We start from the raw sequence: 20,098 nt of genomic DNA, 5'->3' as shown, positions 1-20,098 counted from the left end.
AGTATAGCCTAGAAAATACAAATACGTTATTTTTATTCAATAATATGTGAGAATACGTATATAATATGTGAATTTTGTGTGCATTATTGAAATTTTGGTGAAAAGTACGTGTATTAAAAATGAGAAATACGTGCGAACGTGTATAATACATTATTAAACGTTAAAGTACCAAAATATTTATACGTATAATAACTCTGAAAAAGTAAAAAATCGAAAAGGGACAATAGTTACTCGAGTAACGACCTAATAGTAACGGATTGGGCTCTTGGGCTATGGAGAAATTTAATTAAGACACCCAAAAGATTTCACAAAACACTTAATAAATAGAAATTTATTATTTTGTGCACTTTTACTTTAATTTTGCTGTATTAAACAGTAATCGAAATAGGCAGTTGGGCAATGGAACAAAAGTAAAGAAACTAATTTTATATTCCGAAAAGTTTTGAAAACAAAAAAATAATTACAATAATTATAATAATTTTTCTGTTTACAAAGCGTATAGCCGCTCGGCTATACTCTCCCCAAGCATAGGGCCACGTGTCAAAAGGGTAGGGCCGGTCGGCTGTACTATTTTTGTTATTCAATAATATGTGAGAATATGTATATAATGCGTGCCTTATTCAAATTTTTGTTAAAAGTACGTGTATTAAAAATGAGAAATACGTGCGGACGTGTATAATACATTATTAAACGTGAAAGTACGAAAATATTTATACGTATAACTAACTTAAAAATCGAAAAGGGACAATAGTTACTCGAGTAACGACCTAATAGTAACGGATTGGGCTCTTGGGCTATGGAGAAATTTAATTAAGACACCCAAAAGATTTCACAAAACACTTAATAAATAGAAATTTTTTCTTTAATTATTTTGTGCTGTACTTTTTCTTTAAATTTTGCTGTATTAAATAAATAATTGAAATAGGCAATGTTGGGCAATGGAACCAAAGTAAAGAAACTAATTTTGTATTCTGGAAAATTTTTGAAAACCAAAAAGAAAATATAGAAGCCTATACTATTATAAATATAAAACGGGCCAGCACAAGGCATAGGGCCACGTGTCCCACCGGGCTGTAAAAGGGTATTTTTTTGAGAAAAACGGGTATAGCCGCACGGCTATACAACTTTTCAAAAGAACGAAGGGAAAACTATATAGCCGTACGGCTATATTATATATGCTTAAAAATACATATATGTTATTTTTATTCAATAATATGTAGAATACGTATATAATACGTGAATTTTGTGTGCCTTAAATTTTTGTTAAAAGTACGTGTATTAAAAATGAGAAATATGTGCGGACGTGTATAATACATTATTAAACGTGAAAGTACAAAATATTTGTACGTATAATAACTCTGAAAAAGTAAAAACGAAAAGGGACAATAGTTACTCGAGTAATGACCTAATAGTAACGGATTGGGCTCTTGGGCTATGGAGAAATTTAATTAAGACACCCAAAAGATTTCACAAAACACTTAATAAATAGAAATTAATTATTTTGTGCACTTTTTCTTTAATTTTGCTGTATTAAACAGTAATTGAAATAGGCAGTTGGGCAATGGAACAAAAGTAAAGAAACTAATTTTATATTCCGAAAAGTTTTGAAAACAAAAAAATAATTATAATAATTATAATAATTTTTCTGTTTACAAAGAGTATAGCCGAACGGGTATACTCTCCCAAGCATAGGGCCACGTGTCAAAAGGGCAGGACGGTCCTGGCTACTATATTTTGAGGAAAACGGGTATAGCCGCACGGCTATACAACTTTTCAAAAGAACTAAGGGAAACCTGAGTATAGCGGCTATACGATGTAGAAAATACAAATAAGTTATTTTTATTCAATAATATGTGAGAATACGTATATAATACGTGAATTTTGTGTGCCTTATTGAAATTTTGGTGAAAATTACGGGCATTAAAAATGAAAAATACGTGCGGACGTGTATAATACATTATTAAACGTGAAAGTTCCAAGATCTTTATACGTATAATAATTCTGAAAAAGTAAAAAATCGAAAAGGGACAATAGTTACTATAGTAATGTCCTAATAGTAACGGATTGAACTATTGGGCTATGGAGAAATTTAATTAAACACCCAAAAGATTTCACAAAACACTTAATAAATAGAAATTAATTATTTTGTTCACTTTTTCTTTAATTTTGTTGTATTAAATAGTAATTGAGATAGGCACTTGGGCAATGGAACCAAAGTAAAGAAACTAATTTTATATTCTGAAAACTTTTGAAAACCAAAAAGAAAATAATAACAACAATTTTACAGAAACCGTATAGCCATGTCAAAGGGTAGGGCTGGCCGGCTTATTTTTTTGAGGAAAAGGGTATAGCCACGGCTATACAACTTTCACAAGAACTAAGGAACCCGAGTATAGCCGTACTATACGATTTAAAAATACATATATTTTATTGTTATTCAATAATATGTGAGAATATGTATATAATGCGTGAATTTTGTGTGCCTTATTGAAATTTTTGTTAAAAGTACGTGTGTTAAAATGAGAAATACGTGCGGACGTGTATAATACATTATTAAACGTGAAAGTACGAAAATATTTATACGTATAATAACTATGAAAAGTTAAAAACCCGAAAAGGGACAATAGTTACTCGAGTAACGACCTAATAGTAACGGATTGGGCTCTTGGGCTATGGAGAAATTTAATTAAGACACCCAAAAGATTTCACAAAACACTTAATAAATAGAAATTAATTATTTTGAGCACTTTGTTCTTTAATTTTGCTGTATTAAACAGTAATCGAAATAGGCAGTTGGGCAATGGAACAAAAGTAAAGAAACTAATTTTATATTCCGAAAAGTTTTGAAAACAAAAAAATAATTCTAATAATTATAATAATTTTTCTGTTACAAAGAGTATAGCCGAACGGCTATACTCTCCCCAAGCATAGGGCCACGTGTCAAAAGGGCAGGGCCGGTCGGCTGTACTATATTTTGAGGAAAACGGGTATAGCCGCACGGCTATACAACTTTTCAAAAGAACTAAGGGAAACCTGAGTATAGCCGTATGGCTATACGATGTAGGAAATACAAATACGTTATTTTTATTCAATAATATGTGAGAATACGTATATAATACGTGAATTTTGTGTGCCTTATTGAAATTTTGGTGAAAAGTAAGTGTATTAAAAATGAGAAATACGTGCGAACGTGTATAATACATTATTAAACGTGAAAGTTCCAAGATCTTTATACGTATAATAATTCTGAAAAAGTAAAAAATCGAAAAGGGACAATAGTTACTCGAGTAATGTCCTGATAGTAACGGATTGAACTCTTGGGCTGTGGAGAAATTTAATTAAACACCCAAAAGATTTCACAAAACACTTAATAAATAGAAATTAATTATTTTGTTCACTTTTTCTTTAATTTTGTTGTATTAAATAGTAATTGAGATAGACACTTGGGCAATGGAACCAAAGTAAAGAAACTAATTTTATATTCTGAAAACTTTTGAAAACCAAAAAGAAAATAATAATAACAATTTTACAGAAACCGTATAGCCGAGCGGCTATACTAGTTATAAATACAAAACGGACCAGCACAGGGCATTGGGCCAGGTGTCAAAAGTGTAGGGCCGGCCGGCTGTACTGTTTTTTGAGGAAAAACGGGTATAGCCGCACGGCTATACAACTTTTCAAAATAACTAAGGGAATCCTGAGTATAGCCGTACGGCTATACGATTTAAAAAATACATATATTTTATTGTTATTCAATAATATGTGAGAATATGTATATAATGCGTGAATTTTGTGTGCCTTATTGAAATTTTTGTTAAAAGTACGTGTGTTAATAATGAGAAATACGTGCGGACGTGTATAATACATTATTAAACGTGAAAGTACGAAAATATTTATACGTATAATAACTCTGAAAAAGTAAAAAATCGAAAAGGGACAATAGTTACTCGAGTAACGACCTAATAGTAACGGATTGGGCTCTTGGGCTATGGAGAAATTTAATTAAGACACCCAAAAGATTTCACAAAACACTTAATAAATAGAAATTAATTATTTTGTGCACTTTTTCTTTAATTTTGCAGTATTAAACAGTAATCGAAATAGGCAGCTGGGCAATGGAACAAAAGTAAAGAAACTAATTTTATATTCCGAAAAGTTTTGAAAACAAAAAAATGATTATAATAATTATAATAATTTTTCTGTTCACAAAGAGTATAGCCGATCGGCTATACTCTCCCCAAGCATAGGGCCACGTGTCAAAAGGGCAGGGCCGGTCGGCTGTACTATTTTTTGAGGGAAACGGGTATAGCCGCACGGCTATACAACTTTTCCAAAGAACTAAGGGAAACCTGAGTATAGCCGTGCGGCTATACGATGTAGAAAATACAAATACGTTATTTTTATTCAATAATATGTGAGAATACGTATATAATACGTGAATTTTGTGTGCCTTATTGAAATTTTGGTGAAAAGTACGTGTATTAAAAATGAGAAATACGTGCGGACGTGTATAATACATTATTAAACGTGAAAGTACGAAAATATTTATACGTATAATAACTCTGAAAAAGTAAAAAATCGAAAAGGGACAATAGTTACTCGAGTAACGACCTAATAGTAACGGATTGGGCTCTTGGGCTGTGGAGAAATTTAATTAAGACACCCAAAAGATTTCACAAAAGACTTAATAAATAGAAATTAATTATTTTGTGCAATTTTTCTTTTATTTTGCTCTATTAAACAGTAACCGAAATAGGCAGTTGGGCAATGGAACCAAAGTAAAGAAACTAATTTTATATTCTGAAAACTATTGGAAACCAAAAAGAAAATAATAATAACAATTTTACAGAAACCGTATAGCCGAGCGGCTATACTAGTTATAAATATAAAACGTACCAGCACAGGGCATAGGGCCACGTGTCAAAAGGGTAGGGCCGGCCGGCTGTACTGTTTTTTGAGGAAAAACGGGTATAGCCGAACGGCTATACAACTTTCAAAAGAACTAAGGGAACCCTGAGTATAGCCGTACGGCTATACGATTTAAAAAATACATATATTTTATTGTTATTCAATGATATGTGAGAATATGTATATAATGCGTGAATTTTGTGTACCTTATTGAAATTTTTGTTAAAAGTACGTGTATTAAAAATGAGAAATACGTGCGGACGTGTATAATACATTATTAAACGTGAAAGTACGAAAATGTTTATACGTATAATAACTCTGAAAAAGTAAAAAATCAAAAAGGTACAATAGTTACTCGAGTAACGACCTAATAGTAACGGATTGGGCTCTTGGGCTATGGAGAAATTTAATTAAGACACCCAAAAGATTTCACAAAACACTTAACAAATAGAAATTAATTATTTTGTGCACTTTTTCTTTAATTTTGCTGTATTAAACAGTAATCGAAATAGGCAGTTGGGCAATTGAACAAAAGTAAAGAAACTAATTTTATATTCCGAAAAGTTTTGAAAACAAAAAAATGATTATAATAATTATAATAATTTTTCTGTTCACAAAGAGTATAGCCGAACGGCTATACTCTCCCCAAGCATAGGGCCACGTGTCAAAGGGCGGGCGGTCGGCTGTACTATTTTTTGAGGGAAACGGGTATAGCCGCCCGGCTATACAACTTTTCAAAAGAACTAATGGAAAAGTGAGTATAGCCTAGAAAATACAAATACGTTATTTTTATTCAATAATATGTGAGAATACGTATATAATATGTGAATTTTGTGTGCATTATTGAAATTTTGGTGAAAAGTACGTGTATTAAAAATGAGAAATACGTGCGAACGTGTATAATACATTATTAAACGTTAAAGTACCAAAATATTTATACGTATAATAACTCTGAAAAAGTAAAAAATCGAAAAGGGACAATAGTTACTAGTAATGACCTAATAGTAACGGATTGGGCTCTTGGGCTATGGAGAAATTTAATTAAGACACCCAAAAGATTTCACAAAACACTTAATAAATAGAAATTTATTATTTTGTGCACTTTTACTTTAATTTTGCTGTATTAAACAGTAATCGAAATAGGCAGTTGGGCAATGGAACAAAAGTAAAGAAACTAATTTTATATTCCGAAAAGTTTTGAAAACAAAAAAATAATTACAATAATTATAATAATTTTTCTGTTTACAAAGCGTATAGCCGCTCGGCTATACTCTCCCCAAGCATAGGGCCACGTGTCAAAGGGTAGGGCTCATGTACTATTTTTTGAGGAAAAATGGGTATAGCCGTACTGATTTAAAAAATACATATATTTTATTGTTATTCAATAATATGTGAGAATATGTATATAATGCGTGAATTTTGTGTGCCTTATTCAAATTTTTGTTAAAAGTACGTGTATTAAAAATGAGAAATACGTGCGGACGTGTATAATACATTATTAAACGTGAAAGTACGAAAATATTTATACGTATAATAACTCTGAAAAAGTAAAAAATCGAAAAGGGACAATAGTTACTCGAGTAACGACCTAATAGTAACGGATTGGGCTCTTGGGCTATGGAGAAATTTAATTAAGACACCCAAAAGATTTCACAAAACACTTAATAAATAGAAATTAATTATTTTGTGCACTTTTTCTTTAATTTTGCTGTATTAAATAGTAATTGAAATAGGCAGTTGGGCAATGGAACCAAAGTAAAGAAACTAATTTTGTATTCTGAAAATTTTTGAAAACCAAAAGAAAATAATAATAACAATTTTGAAACCGTATAGCCGAGAGCCTATACTAGTTATAAATATAAAGCGGGCCAGCACAAGGCATAGGGCCACGTGTCAAAAGGGTAGGGCCACCGGGCTGTACTATTTTTGAGAAAAACGGGTATAGCCGCACGGCTATACAACTTTTAAAAAGAACGAAGGGAAAAGAGTATAGCCGTACGGCTATATGCTTAAAAAAATACATATATGTTATTTTTATTCAATAATATGTGAGAATATGTATATAATGCTTGAATTTTGTGGTCCTTATTGAAATTTTTGTTAAAAATACGTGTATTAAGCATGAGAAATATGTGCGGATGTGTATAATACATTATTAAACGTGAAAGTGCCAAAATATTTATACGTATAATAATTCTGAAAAAGTAAAAAATCGAAAAGGGACAATAGTTACTTGAGTAATGACCTAATAGTAACGGATTGGACTCTTGGGTTATGAAGAAATTTAATTAAGACACCCAAAAGATTTCACAATACACTTAATAAATAGAAATTAATTATTTTGTGCACTTTTTCTTGAATTTCGTTGTATTAAATAGTAATTGAAATAGGCACTTGGGCAATGGAATAAAAGTAAAGAAACTAATTTTATATCCTGAAAATTTTTGAAAAAAAAATTAAAAAAATTATTTTTGCTAGCCGCATGGCTATACTATTTATAATATCAAACAGACCAGCCCAAAGCATAGGGCTACGTGTCAAAAGGGTAGGGGCGGCTGGCTATACTATTTTTTTAGGAAAATCGAGTATAGCCGATTGGCTAGACAACTTTTAAAAAGAACTAAGGAAAGAGTACAATTGTTGATACACTTTAAAAAATACATATATGTTATTTTTATTCAATAATATGTGAGAATATGTATATAATGCGTGAATTTTGTGTGTCTTATTGAAATTTTTGTTAAAAATACATGTTATAAACATGAGAAATACGTGCGGACGTGTATAATACATTATTAAACGTGAGAGTACCAAGATCTTTATATGTATAATAATTCTGAAAAAGTAAAAAATCGTAAAGGGACAATAGTTACTCGAGCAATGACCTAATAGTAACGGATTGGGCTCTTGGGCTATTTATAAATTTAATTAAGACACCCAAAATATTTCACAAAACACTTAATAAATAGAAATTAATTATTTTTGTGCACTTTTTCTTTAATTTTGTTGTATTAAATAGTAATTGAAATAGGCCCTTGGGCAATGGAACAAAAGTAAAGAAACAAATTTTATATTCTGAAAATTAAAAATTTAATATTTCTTTTTACAAACAGTATAGCCGCACGGCTATACGATTGACCAACCCTAAATGTCAAAACAGTAGAGCCGATCGGCTGTACTATTCTTAACACAAAAATGAATTAAGGCAAACAAAACAATTATACATCTTAGATTTACATCTTTTTCCATTGGAGTAAACATATTTACACTCCGGAGATGTAAAAGGGATGTAAAAGTGGTTTTACACCCACGAAGTTACATTTCCCCATTGTAGATGCTCTAGAGAGACGAGGAAGAGGTACTGGAGTTGGAGTGCTTTTGTTATTTTCATTTTAAAATAATAATTTTATTAGGTTAAAATAAGTCAACAGTTTTAACATAAGGGACACATGTCAAAAGAGAAGGAAGGAAACAGGAAGCACAGGGATTTGTAACAAGATAATTGGACTCCGAAGTCCCTCTTTTTCTCTCCGTCCCCTTTTCTCCCACCTCTCCCACCCCATCCCCCCTTCCCCTCCGACGAGTCCAGCCACCAGCACCTACTCCCTCTCTCGTCGCTCTTTCTTCTATCTCTCTCGTCGCTCTCTCTCCTCTCTCTCTCTCTCTCGTCGCTCTCTCGTCTGTCTCTCTCTTTCTCTCTCGTCGGTTGCTGGTTCTGGGTCGACGCCGTCGTTTGCAGCTCCGTCAAGGTCTCCTTCGTCCACTGCCCGACCCAAAATTGATCAATCTTTTTTCATGTTTTGGGTTTCTAGGGTTTCTAGTGAAAGCTTACAGATTTTTCCTTTTCTTTTGTTAATTTCAATTTAGGAATCTAGGGTTTCTGATTTTAATTTCAATTTTTTAGATTTTAAAAATAGTTTGGAGTTCACATGGCGCACAGGTTGCTCAGGAATGTGGAGGCGGATGGTTGGGAACGTTCAGACTTTCCCATCATCTGCGAGTCATGCTTGGGCGACAATCCCTACGTCCGGATGACACGAGCTGATTACGACAAGGAGTGCAAGATTTGCACTCGGCCATTCACCGTTTTCAGGTGGAGACCTGGTCGTGATGCGCGATTTAAGAAGTCAGAGATTTGTCAGACGTGCAGTAAGTTGAAAAATGTTTGTCAAGTTTGCCTCTTGGATCTGGAATACGGCTTGCCAGTTCAGGTTCGAGATACTGCTCTGGCCATCGGTTCTAACGATGCCATTCCAAAGAGTGATGTAAATAGGGAGTTTTTCGCTGAGGAGCATGACCGAAAGGTAACTTTTCTGTCTTTGCCTTGAACAACGGGGCTTAGTTAGAGTACTAATTTATGTAAATCTTTTGGAATCCTTTAGTGTCTAATTTTAATTTTGATTGGTGAGTGCAGGCTAGAGCTGGTATAGACTACGAATCTTCATACGGAAAGGCACGACCCAGTGACACTATTCTGAAGCTTCAAAGAACAACACCCTATTACAAAAGGAACAGAGCACATGTCTGCAGTTTCTACATTCGGGGTGAGTGCACAAGAGGTGCTGAGTGTCCTTACAGGCACGAGATGCCCATAACTGGGGAGTTGTCACAGCAAAACATCAAAGATCGTTACTATGGGTATGTCCAATGCTTCATATTTCCTGTTCTCAGTATGACAATGAAGAATGAATTTCAAGTTGCATGTTTTTTCCTTATAGTTACAGTTGGCTACTTTAAACTTGTGAATTTGTTTGTTGATTTAGCATTGTTTCTTATGTTTAATATTTTCCACTCGATTATTTCCTCAGATTAAAGTTTACCTTTTTCAGTTGGGAATGAAATTCTTGTCTGAAATATTGGTAGATGTAATTTCCTTCCAAGTAGATAAAGTCGTTAATTTGAAGATATTTATTCTGAAGATTGTAGCTTCTTTTTCCGTTTGGGAGGTGATAGGAGTGTACTACTGCAGCCTCTAGTTAGCATTTTTGGCCAACACAATAGCTTTCACAAACCTATATCCCCAATCTTTCTTTCGCATGTTTGTACATGCCCATATACTATAATGTACGGATTTCAGAAGTTTGTAATGCTCACATCTCATCTTAATTATCTGCAGAGTCAATGATCCAGTGGCAATGAAGCTGCTTAACAAGGCTGGAGAGATGCCCTCCCTGGAACCTCCTGAGGATGAAAGCATAAGAACTCTATACGTGGGTGGGCTTGATGAGAGAATTTCTGAGCAGGATTTGAGGGATCAATTTTATGCTCATGGTGAAATAGAATCTGTTAGGATGGTACTCCAACGAGCATGTGCTTTTGTAACCTACACAACAAGAGAAGGTGCAGAAAAGGCTGCAGAAGAACTCTCTAATAAACTGGTAATAAAGGGTTTGAGATTGAAGTTAATGTGGGGTAGACCCCAAGCACCAAAACAGGACTCAGAGGGCACAGCTGAAGCTAGGCAGCAGGCAGTGGCTCATAGTGGGTTGTTGCCTCGAGCAGTCATATCTCAACAGCAGAACCAATTACAAGACCAACCTGCACCAGTGCACTTTTACAACATGCCACCTCCACCCTCACAGGAGAGATCATTTTATCCATCAATGGATCCTCAAAGAATGGGGGCTATAGTTCCATCCCAGGAAGGGGCTCCTAGTGGGCCTACAGGGTCGGGCGAGAACAATTCCGGTGCAGAAAGGCAGCAACGTAGTCAGCATTATGCTTTTCAAAACGTGCCTCAACCACATGGCCAATATCGTCAGCAGTTTTATCCTCCTCCCTACGGGTATATGCCTCCTCCAACAGTACCGTACCAGCAATATCCTCCACAATATCATGCTCGAGTGCCGCCGCCACCATCCTTGCCAATGAACCAACAGTACCAGCATTCAGCAACACCAGGGCCTGCACACTCAGGTTCTACATCATCAGGATCCGCACCATCAAGTTCTGGACCATCGGGGTCCACGCCATCTGGTTCTGGGTCTGCCCAGACGGGGTCATCCCAGCAGTGACATTATCCTTCTGTTGTTGTCTTTATACTTTTGTTGTATGAAGTTGGTTATTTGAGTCAAATTACTTGCTTTGTATTCTGGATTCAGCATAGTAATCATTATCTTTCCAGGGTTACTCTTTGTAAGCAAAAATTCTGCGCCTTTTGTAGATCTTTCCTCTTCTTTTTAATTTTTCCTGGTTAAGGATCGTTCTTCTAATATAGCTGCTGCCTTCAATTTCTTTTTCCGGTTAAGTAAAAAGGGTAAGAGTAGAATAGGAAAAAGAGAGAACAAAATTGATTAAAAAATATTAAAAAAGCAAAAAGGAGTGGAAGTGGAGAAATCATATCCCAAAACCTATTGTAGCCCATGTTGTTTTTAAAGAGAAAAAAAAACCTATATGGCCTATTAACTTGGCGGTTTTTGTGGTCTTCTTGGGAGGAGTTTCTCCATTGTTCTTGTGTTAACTCTTTTATTGCATTTGATATGCATTTGGTTTATGCTAAATTTATTGACAATTAGTTCATAGGGCTATGAACTAGTGTGGTGTTATATGATTTAATGTTTATTTTTATTTCTAAAAAAAATATAAAAATTGTAAGTTCAAAAATAAAATTAGATTTAAAGCTAAAATAGAGATAGAGATTGTTGTGAGCTTGTGAGTACGTTGTTGTTTATTTTATGTTTATACAAACGATATTAAAAGAAAGGAATTCGAACACATAACTTCAGGTGTATGGGTATGTATTATATATTTAGGCTAAAAGTCATTTTTGATCTCTATAGTTTGGCACTTCAACCAATTTTGACCTTGTAGTTTCAATTTCGTCAATTTTGAACATGTAATTTCGTATTTGTAGCAATTCAAGAACAAATTAGTATTTATGTCAATTTCTTTAACAATATAAGGGGCAATTTCGTCAACCCAAAATTCTTGAGCATAAAAGCTCGTCTGAAACTCCTCTAATTTCATATTAGGGCTTGAAGTTGGTCATTTGGGTTTAGTGTTCTTCAAAAATTAGGATTAGTGGTTGAATTTCAAGCCCTAATATGAAAATATGGAGAATTTCAAACAAGCTTTTACGCTCAAAGGTTTTGGGTTGATGAAATTGCCCCTTGCATCGTTAAAGAAATTTACAAGAATACTATCATGTCCTTGAATTGCTACAAATACGAAACTACGATGGCAAAATTGACGGAATTGTGATTCCTTGGATTTTATTGAAAAGCTTTTAAATTTGGGCTATTGTATTTGCTCTTCTACTCACAAGCTTTTAAATTCAAGTTTGTTAACATGTATTCTTGTATTCCAAAAACGATTCATGACTTTTCTAATTCTATGTAAGTAAACATGACATCAATGTGAGAAAATCTTCTTTCACGTTCCGTAGACAAATTTTAGAAAATGTTACAACTTGTTGAGGCCCAAAAAAGTCCATGGTTGGGCCCAAAAAAGTTTTCGGTCCAATACGATACTGTATTAAGAAAAGTCACATATCGCAGTACACGAAGGCTCGTCATATACAAGTCATAGCCCACATGCCATGCTAAATAAATAATTTGCCATGCCAAGAATTGAAATAATATTATAAACTACAAGCCCATGCTAAACTAAGCACCGTGTCCCTCTTCAAGGACGATAAAATTGAAGCACACCAAGTGACATGCCACGCCAAGCAAAGAATTATTATTCCGCACCTAATCACACCATAAGCTTAAGTGGACCCCAAGCCACTCAAATACCCTGGGCTTGCTTGAGTGGGTTGTGGTATAGATGGTAATAAATTGTCATGAGGCCCATTGATGGGCCGAGAAATGGAAGTTCGGGGTTGCTTGGGAGCCTCGAAACTCAAGCCCATTTCTTAGGCCCAAACATATGGGTGAGCACAAGAGAGAAAATATCCCAACCAAAATAGCCTATTGACTTAACCAAAAGGCCCAATGCTTGATAAAAGTAGCCAACTTACTTAATAAATCAACTTGGCCCATACAATTACAATAGAAGAGTTGCAAAGCTCCAACATTTGGCTAAAGAATAAAGCAACGAAGGGAACAAAATGGCCACGTACACAGAGCTGCTGGGAGGAGCACATGGGAGGAACAAGTAGATGTTAGCGCGCAACACATCTGAAGAACCAAAGGATATTAGCGTGCAAGCTACCAGGAGGAGAGGCACCATTCGAACCAGCATGTGTATCCATTTGCTTTCCTTCATCAGATCTAGCCATGGAAAGAGGAAGGAAAGAAAAAGGGAAATCACTGAGAATGAGAGCCTCCTATTGAAACAACTGCGGGAAAGGGCCTTGAGCTCCTAAAAATCCTTGATTTTGTGCAAATAGGCATATGGAATTTCACCAAGATGGGGAAAGTCAAGGGAGGAGAAGAGAAAGAGAGGAAAAGATTTGGCCAAATTGGACAGAAACCATTAGGGTTTCTTGGAAATGGATGGCTTCCATCGGCTATAAATAAGGTCTCTTCTACCCAACAAAAATTATCCACATCCAGAGAGCAAGCTTCCTTTCTGTAGGGGTTTTTGTTCAGTGACGAATGGGCAGGCTGCTTTGAGAAGGCAACGAGCAAAAATCCCCAAATGCCTGAGTTGAAAAACAAGCTCCCAAGAGAGTTTTTAGAAAATCTAATGAGATTTTAAAAGAACACTCTCAGGATCACTTCACTAACACCCAAATAAGCATGAGGATTTCATTAATGGCTTAGCTTGAGGAGCATGTGGCATGGGAGCTAAGCTTCCACAAGTTTAGCAATCTGAGAGAGATAAGACAGCGTGGGTTTCTTACGGAGGAAATATCACGAGCCCTATCCTAAGAAGAAGAAAGATGGACAGAAGAGAGGTTTGGGTGGCTTGAGAAAATTCCAGATTTGCTTGACAAAGCTTGGTCAAGGTCTGGATCGTTGAGTTGGGATGATCTTTTCTGGGTGGCCAAAGTCTCCTTTTATAGGCGTTAGGAGCTCCAATTTCGTCTGGTTTTCTTCTTCCCTTTTCCTTGGCAGCTCCTACCTAGCTCTATTTTGATGAATTTCCCCACCCAAGGAGCATGGGTAAGGAACCCTTTATGGTTCCAATGGCTTGACGCAGCTGGGCTTTCCATAGAGGAAAGGCGCCACTGCTTTATTATGTTTTCTCCCAGAGCTTACAGAGGAAAGGGAGAGATGGAGCCTTTTGTCCGACGGACACTTCCTCACCCCATGGGTTTCCTCTGGTCTTGCCATGGCTCCCTTATGACCATTGTTTGGAATTCAAACAGGAATAGGACTTGACGCCAGATTTTTGTAAGTTCTTTGGGTTTGGGCTTGTACATATGTCTTGGGTCCTCTGCTTCTGCTTCTAACGTTTGTGCTTTCAAGCTGGAAAGGCTTTCCCTTTAATTCTATTGATGTGGTGGGCTAAATATTTTGGTGGGTTCTTTGGTGTCTTCCTAGAGCATGGGTCAATTTTTCTCCTCTCTCTCATGCTAACCCATATGCTTGGGTTCTAGGAATGGGCTTGAGTTCCAAAGCCCCCAAGTGGCTTTGAAACCTACGTTCCTTGAACCCTCAATGGGCCCCGTGATTGCTTGTCACCTTCATACCACAACCTTCTCGAAGCCCGGTTGATTTCGTGGCTTGGGCCCATAAGCTCGTGGCGTAGCTTGGTATTAGAATGCGCATAATTTCTATGCTCGTGCTTAGGGTTTTATTATGCCATGATAGGCTAAGTCGGGCCAAGTAGCACCGAATGAGCATGTAGCGTGATTTAGTAATATCGGTATGTCCTTGGCTATTACTTCTGCACGTGCTTGTTTGGCATGATTAAGTGGCTTGTAGCTTGTGTTGGCGGCTTTATAAATTTCCTTTTGCCCTGATTGAGCTTATTTTGCATCCAATTACCCATATTGGGCTAAGGATTAACAGGCTTAGCCCCTTGGATTTTTGGGCCTCAACACTTTCTTACCTGCAAAACCCAGCAATTTCATGCACTATTCACCCTTCTTCCCCATTTTCTATTTTCTGGTTGCTCTAACATTTGATGAATCACTGTCAAGCTACCAAAAGAGACACTTAAGCCACCCTTTCCTTTCTCTCCCTTCTCTCTTAGCCAAACCCTCTTGCAAGCCTTTCCTTTCTTACTTTGACACCCTTTCTTCCTTCTAATAACACATAATTTTCTCTTCAGTGCTAAACTCATGCCGATTTTGCTTCCATGCCACAATCTCCTCATGCCAAGCTAAGAATTCATCTGTAAGCACTAAGAATCTACTTGTAAGTAGCCATCATTTTTGCTGGTGAAGGTAACCAAGGTGTTTCATAAGGTTTTACTACCATTTCGAAACATTTTGGGTTCTGATCTTTGAACTTAAACACATGAGATATTTTCTTCAGTTTGCTCCTTACGGCAGCTCAGCCCATTTGTAGCTGGAAGAAGGCCCCTACACAACTCAACCACTTTTTAGTTTCAAATGGGATTTAGGATCCAATAATATTTTTTTTTTGGTTTGTTTTAAATACATGAGATATTGTTAGGGGCAGACATAATTTGAACAATTTTTATTTTATTTTTATACAAATGATATTGGAGGAGATGAAAATGGAACCTAAAACTTTGGAAGCAAAGATAATTATTCTTAACTATTTGAGCTACAAGTCCGGTGTGACTCCAACAATGTTGTTATTAATATTTTATTGAACTTGTGTCTTAAAAAGATTATTTTATTCAAAATAAGAAAATAATGTTGGCCCTACATGTGCCACATCATCACTTAACAGATTCTTTAACAACCAATTGAATGGCATAGCTACATTGCATAAAAATTATAAACTAAGAGGTACGTAATTGTTAAAATTGAGAACGGGGAGACAAACATGTCTTAAGGGTACAATTTCAGAATACCAAACTGAAATTAACCCAAGAAAGTTTATATCTCCAGAGGTCAAGAGCCTATCAACCTACCTCTCATGGGCTGGAACCTCCTATATTTAAGCCCACAAAAACAAGATAAAATGGGGCCGATCCGACCCGGATCTCTTAGCCCATAGATTCTGGACTCGGTGGAGCATCACCCATCTCACACGTATGCACCGAAAACCTCAACCTTCTTCTCTCTATCTCAGCTTGGCCTTCTGCAGTTTTGCTTCCCTACCCAATCAAAATTCAGAGTGAAAAACTACAGTTTCCCAGCTCTGAGAATACAATAGCCGGAGAAATCTCTCTGTTTCTCCATGGCCACTTCTTTACTTTCTCATCTCTCAGCTCCGCCCTCACCCGCCATAGACAATTACCAAGGTCGTCAAGCAGTTGCCTTCAATTCTGGGATCCCAAATACCTTCCTTCATGGCACCAAGGTCTTCTCCGCTACACCTTCTTCTTCAAGAAGGCTCGCAGCTCAAAGACGCTTCAAGTCTGCCTATGCCAAGGCTTCGGAACACATTCCAAAGCAGTTCAGGCAAGAAAATCTCAAAGATGGACGTGAGTCTTCACTACCCTGCTGCTCTCTTTGTTTATTTATTGATTTTCATAGGTGCCCATCTCTTCTAGTTTGATTTTAAGGGGTATTTGTGATTCATTTCTTTCATCCAATCGCATATGCCATGTGGGTTTTCTTTCCTGTTTCTAATGTTTTGGTTGGGAGGTTTCAATTGGGTTGCTCCGTAGAGAGTTAGGAAATATAGACAAAGTTGAAATTTTGAATATTCAATTATTACCCGCATGATATTTGAGGGGACAAAGTTTTTTTTATCAGTTTTGAGGGTAGATAGTAAAGCCTTTTGGAAGTGCAGGCAAACGTTTACAGTTGTTTGCAAACCAAAAGAACATTTGGTTCTACCCCAATTTTCTCATCTATAGCCCTGCTATCATGTTGCTTTTGAGGATTTTATTAATGGTGGTTTCACAGTCTCAAATTTGTGCTCAGTTCTTGTGAGTTTTCAAGGAAAATTGTAAGGGGTTGGGTACTGAAATGGAAGAGCTGTTGTGATGGAAAATGGCCACAAAATAAATATAAGCTTGTGCACAAGGCAATTTCATGTTACCTTATATTATTATCATGGATCATAAGGAACGGTTGGGTGAACTAGAGTGGTCATGCTCTGTTAATATGTTGAAAGTAGAATGCACACAGACCATATGTTGGTAGGAGAAGCCAAGGAAAGCTCGGCATCGTTGGGGATTGTGGATTGGTGCGGGTCTATGCTTAGTGGTTGAGTGTACCCCAAAAGCACTTAAAAGTCCAGTGCTTATGTATTTCAAGATGCTGTTTTTTTGGTTCTTAGTATTCTTTATGAGCTACGTAGATAAAGGTAATAACCATTGATGTTAAGAACCCATGGGTAGAACTTGTCCATGCAAAACTGGTTAGCAAGAAAAGGTTCTCAATAACTTTCCTAAGTCGTGATGTTTTATATTTTCAAGTTGGGACATGGGAGATGTAAATTTCACCATGCTTTCAAAGATCGATTTCCTCATCAACCTTCTCTATCAACGCTGATCCGGTGTTTGACCTCTTCACTTTTGGGTAGCTTCCTCACTTACCATTATTCAACGACTTAGCACCTTAGGCCACACTTTTCATGCTTCGATACCAAAGGTTACCCTTGAAAAATTGATTTGCATGCAAAAGAAGCCCAATAGCTTATATGTTACACCGGGATGTTATTTTTTCTTCAACGCAGGACATTTGTACCTTCATATTGATATCAATGTTTCTAGGGATGCCATAACCATTGATCTTAGCATCGGAAGTTATTCTTCTGATATATGTTGTAATTTGATTATGCTCATCTGCAGTGCCCCCCGCCCTCCCGACAATCATTTTGCATTTTGTTTGAAACTTGAGTCTTCTGATTCTTAATTTCCAAAGCAACTTGGAATGCCAGTTTTATCCAGGATGAAATAAATTGGATTTCCTACTTACTTTTCTCTATTTTTCTCATTTGTAGTGATGGATAATTACAAGAATGTGCCCCATTATCTGTATGGCCTTTCTCCTTCCCAAATGGACATGTTCATGACAGAAGATAATCCTGCCCGACGTCAGTCAGAAAAAGTTACAGAGGTGCATTCTCTGTACACCAAAATTTCTAAGTGGCTCAATGATGATAGAAGTGCTAAGTTGATTTCTATTAAACCTAAATAAAAATGTACAAAATTCAGCTAACATTACATTTTCTTGGTTTCAAAAACTCTTTCACAGCAAAGCATCTCGTCTGCGAACAACTACTTGAATCATGGAGGGATGTGGAGTATGTCAGGCATGGATGACAAGGGCCCTTCAAAATATAGTATGAGTGTGAGCATGTATCGGGGAGGTGCAAGAGGATATGGAAGACCCAGAACTGCTCCTCCTGATCTGCCTTCCTTACTTTTAGATGCTCGGATATGCTATTTGGGCATGCCAGTAAGAGATTATATTTCTGGCAGCAAGATAAAGCAATGTTATTTCTCTCTTCACTATCTATTCATTCATTTTGTTCTGACTCAGCATTTTATTTTGTATCTGATTTCTGTAGATTGTACCAGCAGTAACTGAGCTTCTTGTTGCTCAGTTTATGTGGTTGGATTATGATAACCCTTCTAAGCCCATATATTTGTACATAAATTCATCTGGGACACAGGTTAGTGTGGGAAGTCCTGATTGTAATTCAGTTGATAATGATGAGTGAAATATAACTTCTAGGTTTCCTCCATCATGTTCGCTATTCGAAGTCTTACCTATCTGTATTAATTTGGTTGGTGCTATTTAGAATGAGAAGATGGAGAGTGTTGGATCTGAAACTGAGGCATATGCCATAGCTGACATGATGAGTGTAAGTGTTATTATCAACTCTATGAGGTATTCTCTTTATATCTATTTATAAATGCAGATCAGTGAAGTAAATTGGTAATTTTTCATTGTGTTAATTATATAGGATAATATGTATTGAATAATGTACAAAAATCAGTCCGACACCAAATTAGAGTCTGTTATCTCATTAAGGAATAATATCCATTACATAGACCTGACGTTTTCCATTTCCACCATTTTAAGCCAGCCACCTGACCTGCGTTTGATTTATCTGTGTATGTCTGCATGTAGTATGTCAAATCAGATGTGTATACTGTGAATTGTGGCATGGCATTTGGTCAAGCAGCACTGCTTCTGTCACTTGGAACAAGAGGTTATCGTGCTGTACAGCCAAATTCCTCCAGTATGTTTCCATCTTGAATTTTAAGCTTACTTTTGAAACATTATCATGCAATCTGGGAATCTGTGAAGAGGGTGCTATTGTCTGCACCCATTTGTTGTGCACTTTTTGATAACTGTTATTATTTTGAATTCCAGCAAAATTATATCTGCCAAAGGTCAGCCGGTCAAGTGGCTCAGTCATTGACATGTGGATTAAGGTACCTCTCTCTCTCTCTCTCTCTCTCTCTCTCTCTCTCTTACACATCTTCTATACAACTGCTATCAGGCCAAGGAACTGGATGCAAACACAGAGTATTACATTGAGTTACTCGCAAAAGGAACAGGGAAGACCAAGGAAGAAATTGCTAAAGACATCCAGCGTCCCAAATATTTTCAAGGACAAGAAGCCATAGAATACGGACTGGTAGACAAGATAATTGATTCTCGTGATGCTGCATTTGAGAAAAGGGTACTTTTTTCCATTACAATTTTTTTATTTATTAATCATTCTGTTACAACCAGCATTGCAAGTAGTAAAAGAGAATTTCTTTATCAGAATTACGATGAGATGCTTACTCAATCAAGAGCTATGAGGAGAGCAGGGGCAGGCGGTCCACAAGCAGCTCCATCTGGATTTAGGTGATAGCAAGGAAATAGCATTGCCAAGACATATACCAAGGAAGGTTTGAGCTTTCTCTCTCATCTCTTCCATATCTAGTGCATTGGAGGAGCAGGATGCATTTGGGGTTTTGGCTGAAGACAATGATGACAACATTCCATTTTGTGGCACTTCTGATCCTGTATACGTGGACAGCTTTGGAATAGTGTTAAGTAGCTTATGGATTATAGTCCACACACAGAAACAAACTTTAAGAACCGAAAGTGTTTAGAAAGTTCTATATTTTTTTCTTTGTGGGGTATCTCGCACATTGTATTTCAGTTGTGAAACTGTGCAAGTTATGTTTCTAGTTGAAGAGTATGATATATTCATCAGAACGTTTTCTAAGTCTTTGTATATGGGTCCAGTATGAACCTGATTTA

General features: G+C 36.3%; 2 protein-coding genes across 4 annotated transcripts; both read left to right on the top strand.

Moving 5' to 3' along the window:
* The first annotated feature begins 8,356 nt into the window (after nucleotides 1-8,356).
* Nucleotides 8,357-11,037, top strand: LOC103335103 (zinc finger CCCH domain-containing protein 40-like). Of its 3 annotated transcripts, none has more exons than XM_089054079.1 (4): nucleotides 8,357-8,657; nucleotides 8,849-9,212; nucleotides 9,323-9,546; nucleotides 10,025-11,037. In XM_089054079.1, the coding sequence occupies exons 2-4, from the start codon at nucleotides 8,940-8,942 to the stop codon at nucleotides 10,920-10,922; spliced, it is 1,395 nt and encodes a 464-aa protein (XP_088910205.1). In that variant the 5' UTR covers nucleotides 8,357-8,657; nucleotides 8,849-8,939; the 3' UTR covers nucleotides 10,923-11,037. The 3 variants fall into 3 exon arrangements, with proteins under 3 accessions (XP_088910205.1, XP_008236329.2, XP_016650888.2); XM_008238107.3 differs by having other exon boundaries at nucleotides 8,371-8,657; nucleotides 8,813-9,212; XM_016795402.2 differs by lacking the exon at nucleotides 8,357-8,657 and having other exon boundaries at nucleotides 8,705-9,212.
* A 4,921-nt stretch (nucleotides 11,038-15,958) lies between these two features.
* On the top strand, nucleotides 15,959-20,063 carry CLPR1 (CLP protease proteolytic subunit 1). The gene is made up of 9 exons (XM_008238106.2): nucleotides 15,959-16,362; nucleotides 17,832-17,947; nucleotides 18,086-18,289; nucleotides 18,402-18,506; nucleotides 18,636-18,698; nucleotides 18,968-19,079; nucleotides 19,214-19,275; nucleotides 19,344-19,526; nucleotides 19,614-20,063. The coding sequence occupies exons 1-9, from the start codon at nucleotides 16,116-16,118 to the stop codon at nucleotides 19,698-19,700; spliced, it is 1,179 nt and encodes a 392-aa protein (XP_008236328.1). The 5' UTR covers nucleotides 15,959-16,115; the 3' UTR covers nucleotides 19,701-20,063.
* Nucleotides 20,064-20,098: the final 35 nt, after the last annotated feature.

This window comes from Prunus mume, linkage group LG6 (assembly GCF_029339155.1).
Source record: "Prunus mume cultivar Tortuosa linkage group LG6, ASM2933915v1, whole genome shotgun sequence".
In the NCBI taxonomy this organism is placed as follows: Eukaryota; Viridiplantae; Streptophyta; class Magnoliopsida; order Rosales; family Rosaceae; genus Prunus; species Prunus mume.
The sequence above is the reverse complement of the archived record's forward strand: the minus strand, read 5'-3'. Positions and strand labels throughout refer to the sequence as shown.